Genomic DNA, 6908 nt, shown 5'->3' on the forward strand with positions numbered 1-6908 from the left:
GAAAATAACGGAAGAGAATATTAGATAACTAGATATATAAAACAATATTTTCTTCGAAGATATAAAAAAGGCACGTCCTGTGTTTGGTATCTGACAATACTGTTGGGTTTCTTATCTTCAACCACAACAGAAAAAACAATTCACTCTCGCAAACTGTGCCATGAATGGTTTCATGGCCAGTCAAAAATAAAGAGTAGACCAGTCCTCTTTTTTAACTTGCTACAGACACTTATATTTAGGTTCATTTGCAAATAGTACAGGTTTTAGGGTAATGTACTTTAAATGAGAAAACTAAACTCCTCCCTTTAGCCTCTCCTTCTTTATGTTGGTTTTTCTTCTGATTGATATTTAATTTTTTATAGTACCGGCGTATTATAATTTCAGGAAGTTAGGGTACTTCTTTCAAGATATAATCATTATAATAAAGAAAACAAGAGGACCATAAAGCTCTTTTTTCTGCATTAGCACGTTATGTGTTCCTATCAACAACGAGACACAGGTCTTTTATAAAACCATCTATACTTGTTCAGTTATAGTGTTATACAACCTCACTTCCAATTCCATCAAAGCATGGGTCTCTCTTCCTTTCTCATCCCCATTCTCTCTATTCTTCTCCTAACTCACTACCAACTCGTCTTTACCGAGTCAACTCAGCCTCCATATTCTTGTGACAGCTCCAACCCAACCACTAGATCCTACCCATTCTGTAACCCCAAGCTCCCCATCGCTCAAAGGGCCAAAGACCTTGTCTCACGACTCACTTTGGATGAAAAACTCTCCCAACTCGTTAACACAGCCCCTTCCATTCCCCGACTCGGTATCCCGAGTTACCAATGGTGGAGCGAAGCATTGCACGGAGTTGCCAACGCTGGACCTGGCATCAGATTCAATGGCACTATCAAATCAGCAACTAGCTTCCCTCAAGTTATTCTCACTGCTGCTTCTTTTGACCCTAATCTCTGGTACCAAATAAGCAAGGTGAGTGACTCACATTATGAGTTATGACCCAATAGAATAAAGGTTCCTTTTTTTGTGTTATAATGTTATGGGTATGTAGGCAATTGGAACTGAAGCAAGAGGAGTGTATAATGCTGGGCAAGCTGAGGGAATGACATTTTGGGCACCAAATATAAATATATTTAGGGACCCAAGATGGGGGAGAGGGCAAGAAACACCTGGGGAGGATCCTCTTGTTACAGCTAAGTATGCAGTGGCTTATGTGAGAGGACTTCAAGGAGATTCATTACAAGGAGGGAGATTGGGTGAGCGTCTTCAAGCTTCTGCTTGTTGTAAGCACTTCACTGCATATGATTTGGACCATTGGAAGGGTCTGGATCGCTTTGTCTTCAATGCTCGAGTAAGTGTTGTGCTAGAATCTGCCTATATATTATATTGTACTAATAAAAACATGTATGTCAATTAAAAAATATAAACATTCATTATTATTGCTATTTTTGTCTCATTATTATTGACGCATGACAATCGGACCGATATAAAAGGAATCTAATATAATAGTAAACAAGGTCCTAGCGCTGTTTGCTAAGATAGATGTATGCAGCCTCAGTTGGTTTACTAGGATTTGAAACTTCTAGATCACACGACAAACATGTTATGGTTTTGCAGAGACTGAGCCTCTTAATCTAATATGAAGGTGCTTATAAAAAAGAATAGAATAGTTTAAACATTCTACCTTTGTCTTTTCATTTGTAACAAATCATATTGAGTGTGCATTGGATTCTTTGTGATTGTAGTTGTAATTTTATTTAATAAACAATTGTCTTAGTGCTTTTGCTTCGTCATACTCTCCTGAATAATTGCTGTGAATCACGGAATTTTGATTCTAAGAATTTATTATTGTACTTCTATGATTTAGTATATCTTTTTTGCCTTTTCATTATCTGAATTCTCCAAAATCTTTTCTGATTCTCAGGTCACTTTACAAGATTTAGCAGATACATATCAGCCTCCATTTCAGAGTTGCATCCTGCAAGGTCGAGCCAGTGGGATAATGTGTGCTTACAACCGTGTGAATGGTGTTCCAAATTGCGCAGACTTCAATCTTTTAACCGGAACAGCTAGAAACAAATGGAACTTCCATGGGTATAATATAACTGTATATATTTTTGCTTTTTTGAAATAATGGTTTCACTAGTGAATGTGAGAGTGGCACATTACTTTCTTTTAGATTTTTTTTGGTGAAAATTCCTTTTCAAATCGATCCATTATTTATTTATTTATTCATTCCCCTGTTTTAAGTTACAATTTCACCAGATTGTGAGAATGACATATTACTTCTTTGAGTTATTTTTTAATAAGAAAGTGTTTGATTGTCAAATATAGGTATATTACATCAGATTGTGGAGCAGTATCCATTATACATGAGGAACAAGGTTATGCAAAAACAGCAGAGGATGCTATAGCCGATGTCCTTAAAGCTGGTATTGTGGACTCTGTCTCATCCTTTGTTTTTATCTGCATATTTTCTTCCCTTGTTTATGTGATGATAATATCATAAGAGTATTAAACCTTTGTATTTGCATGGACCAAAAAATAAAACAACCATTATATTGGCAAGTAGGACTTAATAATCAAGGCAAGGTTCTATAACACAATGCATGATACTTTTCTTTGGTCGGTCCACTTTCTTTAACTTTAGTATTAGCAAAGTCATATATTTGGCCCACACTTCCACCAAATCCTGGTCCCCATAGGTCACATGCCAAATCTCTCATTTTCACCCATCAATCTTCTTTCTGCTCAATGTGTTATGATCCGTTTTATACGTATTGTTCGATATATCTTTACCTATATTTATTTATTTATAAGATTAGTACTAATTATAATGAGTGATCAAAGAATTATTTAAAACAATTCTTCAACTCAATTTATAGCATATTTGGTTTTAAGTTTACATGTTCTCTCAAATGTGATTCAGGCTAAAAACTGCTATGACAAGACAACTAGTAGGCGTTGGCTAAATGTTCTTTTAAGGTCTGCTCTACTGAAAAAAGCAAACACACCATTAGTGTTACATTGGTTACTAGTATTGATTAGGAAAAATTACACCAACATATTTCAAGTTTATGGATTTTATATTTATTATACTTTTTTCTCAAAAATTACCCCAACTTTTATCAAGGTTTATGAGTTAATTGGGTCTAACTCTACTCCAAAAACTAGTTCATAGAGAGATATCTAAACTATTATAAATGAGTCTTGGCTTAATTGTACTCTACATAGTCAGTCTCAATTTTTGAATCTGTGACAAATTTCATGACAAGATTATTAATTTTTTCAACTTTTGGTAAGTTGGTATGATAAAAATGTCCCTGTCTAAAATTGTTAACACTCCTTATCCCTCCCTCCAATAGCTTTTGTTCTGGACGCAAAAAGGTGATGGGGTTGTTCCTAATCTGTACGTACTGCAAATGCCATATGCCATACATTTACCAATAAACATAGAAAAGTGTTTAGATTCTTTCACTTGTTTTTTTCTGATTCTCTACCAAATACCATAAATTTACCAATAAGCTAGTAGGCCAATTGGCGGGGAGTGTTCTAGCTTAATCAGGGATCTTGAGTTAGAGTCCCTGAAAATACAATTGTGTTCGGTATAAAGTGCTTTGTCGACAATAGTAATCCTTCCCTTAGCAGGATTGATACATGTGGTTTAAACAAAAACTGGCATACATTTAGTAGGGCTTTCATTCTTATTCTCAAAACAACCATCACTTTCACGTGCTGCTAAAAAACATGTAATTTATGCTTACTTTCTATATGTGTGCCCTTCAAACGGAAAATGTCCAAATTCTCTGTCCACGCCCATTAATACTGTGGCCTCTTTTATAGAGGTGGTGGGGTTGAGGGACAACTAAACTTATTGGTGGGGCAGAAAAATTAGGAATGGTGTACCTTATTCTTAGTATTTGCGTATATCCGAAACAATACTTTCAGCTGGCATTTCCCTTTCTAGTAGGGGTGTTTAAAAGTCTAAAAGTAACCCAAAAAAAATTATTGTCAAAAAAATCATGAGTGTTATCTATTTTTTATTGGGATTCAATTTTGACATCCTAATATTTAAATTTCACACCCTAATCTTGTTTATGAATTCATGCAGAAGAGTAAAAAATCATTCTATGTGGTTCTGTACGGAAGTGTAAATCTTCCACATGATTTTTTTACTGAAGTGTAAAAAAATCAAGAGTGTCAGTGTAAAGATATATATACAATCAACAAATCGTCTAGCATTAATTTGTGATACTTATATTTAAGAGTCAATGATCGATTAAATATTAACATGATATAGTTATAGTGTAAAAAACTTTTGTGCATACATTTTTTTGTATTCTATCTGGTTTCATATGCATGTGTAAAAAAAGGAAGTAAACACAATACTTTCTAATTCAATAATTTTATAGACTTCTACAACATTTTTAATATACATGAATTGAAGATCCCATCACCCACACACATTACTTTGGACCATGCTCACTATCAAAGTGGTGTGTGAACAAAACCACTCATTTAAACTAGTAGTTAACACTTGCAATTTAGATGTACTGTCATGATTGTGTGACCCAATTTTGCAGGGATGGATGTGGAATGTGGTGATTACATAACAAAACATGGTAAATCAGCAGTGTCGCAGAAAAAAGTACCTATATATCAAATCGACCGTGCCCTTCAGAATCTTTTCTCTATTAGAATAAGGCTAGGCTTGTTCGATGGAAATCCATCCAAGCTTTTATTTGGCATGATTGGTGCCAGTCAAGTATGTTCCAAACAACACTTGCAACTAGCTCTTGATGCTGCAAGAAATGGCATTGTCCTTTTGAAGAACAATAAAGCACTTCTCCCACTTCCGAAAACAAACCCAAGTATCTCCCTTGCAGTGATAGGCCCGAATGCCAATGCTTCATCACTCGCTGTTCTAGGAAACTATTTTGGCAGTCCTTGTAAATTGGTGACACTATTGCAAGGCTTTCAGCACTATGCTAAGAACACCATTTATCATCGCGGATGTGATGATGGAACACAATGTGCTTCTGCTCAAATAAATCAGGCAGTGGAAGTTGCAAAAAAGGTTGATTATGTGGTTTTGGTTATGGGATTGGATCAAAGCCAGGAGAGGGAATCAAATGATCGCGATCAGCTAGACTTGCCAGGCAAGCAGCAAGAACTCATCAACAGCATTGCTGAAGCTTCTAAGAGACCAGTTATTTTGGTGCTCTTGTCTGGAGGCCCTGTAGATATCACTTTCGCCAAGTTTGACAACAAAATTGGAGGCATCTTGTGGGCTGGTTATCCTGGTGAACTCGGAGGATTGGCCCTTGCACAGATTATATTTGGTGACCACAACCCAGGTGAGTTTTCTTCTGTACTTTATCCATGAACAAAGGAACGTCAAAAGAATCAAACTAACCACTTCATAGATCTAAAAGTTTGAGTAATGATCCTTGCATAAACACCCCTACTAGAAACACCTGCTTTCACTTATTTTTTTCTGAATGGTACAAATTGTGCACATATCTATAGTTTGTGAAATTATGTTTTTCCCAATGCATTACTCAAAATGATGTATTTTTTTCATCATTGGAATGCAGGAGGGAGACTTCCAATTACTTGGTATCCAAAGGATTTCATCAGAGTACCAATGACAGACATGAGGATGAGAGCTGATCCATCATCAGGCTATCCCGGGAGAACCTACCGATTTTACACGGGTCCAAAGGTGTATGAATTTGGCTATGGCCTAAGCTACTCAAAATATTCCTATGAGTTTGTTTCTGTTGCAAAGAACAACATTCACTTAAATCAATCATCCACTCATTTGATGGTTGAAAATTCCGAAACCATCCGTTACAAACTGGTTTCAGACTTAAGCGAAGAAACATGCCAAAGCATGTCTGTCTCAATCACTTTGGGAGTTACAAATCATGGAAGCATGATGGGGAAACATCCGGTATTGTTGTTTATGAGGCAAGCAAAACAGAGAAATGGAAATCCAGTGAAACAGTTGGTGGGTTTTCAAAGTGTGAAGCTAGATGCAGGAGAAAAATCTCAAGTAGGATTTGAGATAAGTCCTTGTGAGCATCTTAGCACAGCAAATGAGGCTGGTTTAAAGGTAGTAGAAGAAGGGTCTTATATATTGATAGCAGGAGAAGAAGAGTACCCATTAAATATCATTACCTGATGCAACCATGCAATGGATTGAGTCTTGACTTTAAGGATCTTGTGACTAATCAATGTATTGTGATTTCAGTTCATTCAAAAGCCATTGTATCCGCATACACTCTTTGATAAAAAAATCACAAATGTCAGTGTTATTTTTGCCTAAAAAGTGGAGGGTCCTAAGATCCTTAAAAATACAAAATACGATATTAATGTTATTTTTAAATCTAGATACACATGTCATAAACTTATAATCACAAACTTTGTAAAGAATCCGGCTTCCACCGATTAACATGTTATCTTGAACATAAAAAATATGATAGTTTAGTATTGAAAGTTAAGGTATTTAATATATTAAAATGAAAAATGTATTTTTTAATATAAAATTTTATTTTATATCTACTAACGAATATCATAGGACACCATTTATTTTACTTCTCTTTATCTATTTGCATGAATCTTCATCCTTGAGATTCACACAACAAATGAAAAAACAAAACGATGCGTATAATAAATTTGAAAATTCATCCTCTGACTTGTTCACTAAAAATCACCTAGTCTCCATAGAGTAACCACCATCAACTTGTGGTGAGGAGAATGGACAAAAAAATAATAAGAAGATGAACAATTGCCTTTGTGGACTATAAAGAAGAAGGTAGGGGCATAAATGTCAGTTTAGGGGTTTTTTATTTCGATTTTATCAAAACAATGCTGTGTTGTTATCGTGGTGTGACACA

General features: G+C 35.4%; 1 protein-coding gene across 1 annotated transcript; it reads left to right on the forward strand.

The window, feature by feature from the left end:
- Positions 460 to 6356, forward strand: LOC109360807 (probable beta-D-xylosidase 7). Its single transcript, XM_019605936.1, has 6 exons — positions 460 to 978; positions 1058 to 1357; positions 1931 to 2100; positions 2341 to 2438; positions 4590 to 5363; positions 5604 to 6356. The coding sequence occupies exons 1-6, from the start codon at positions 571 to 573 to the stop codon at positions 6191 to 6193; spliced, it is 2340 nt and encodes a 779-aa protein (XP_019461481.1). The 5' UTR covers positions 460 to 570; the 3' UTR covers positions 6194 to 6356.

This window comes from Lupinus angustifolius, chromosome LG11 (genome assembly GCF_001865875.1).
Source record: "Lupinus angustifolius cultivar Tanjil chromosome LG11, LupAngTanjil_v1.0, whole genome shotgun sequence".
Taxonomy (NCBI): Eukaryota; Viridiplantae; Streptophyta; class Magnoliopsida; order Fabales; family Fabaceae; genus Lupinus; species Lupinus angustifolius.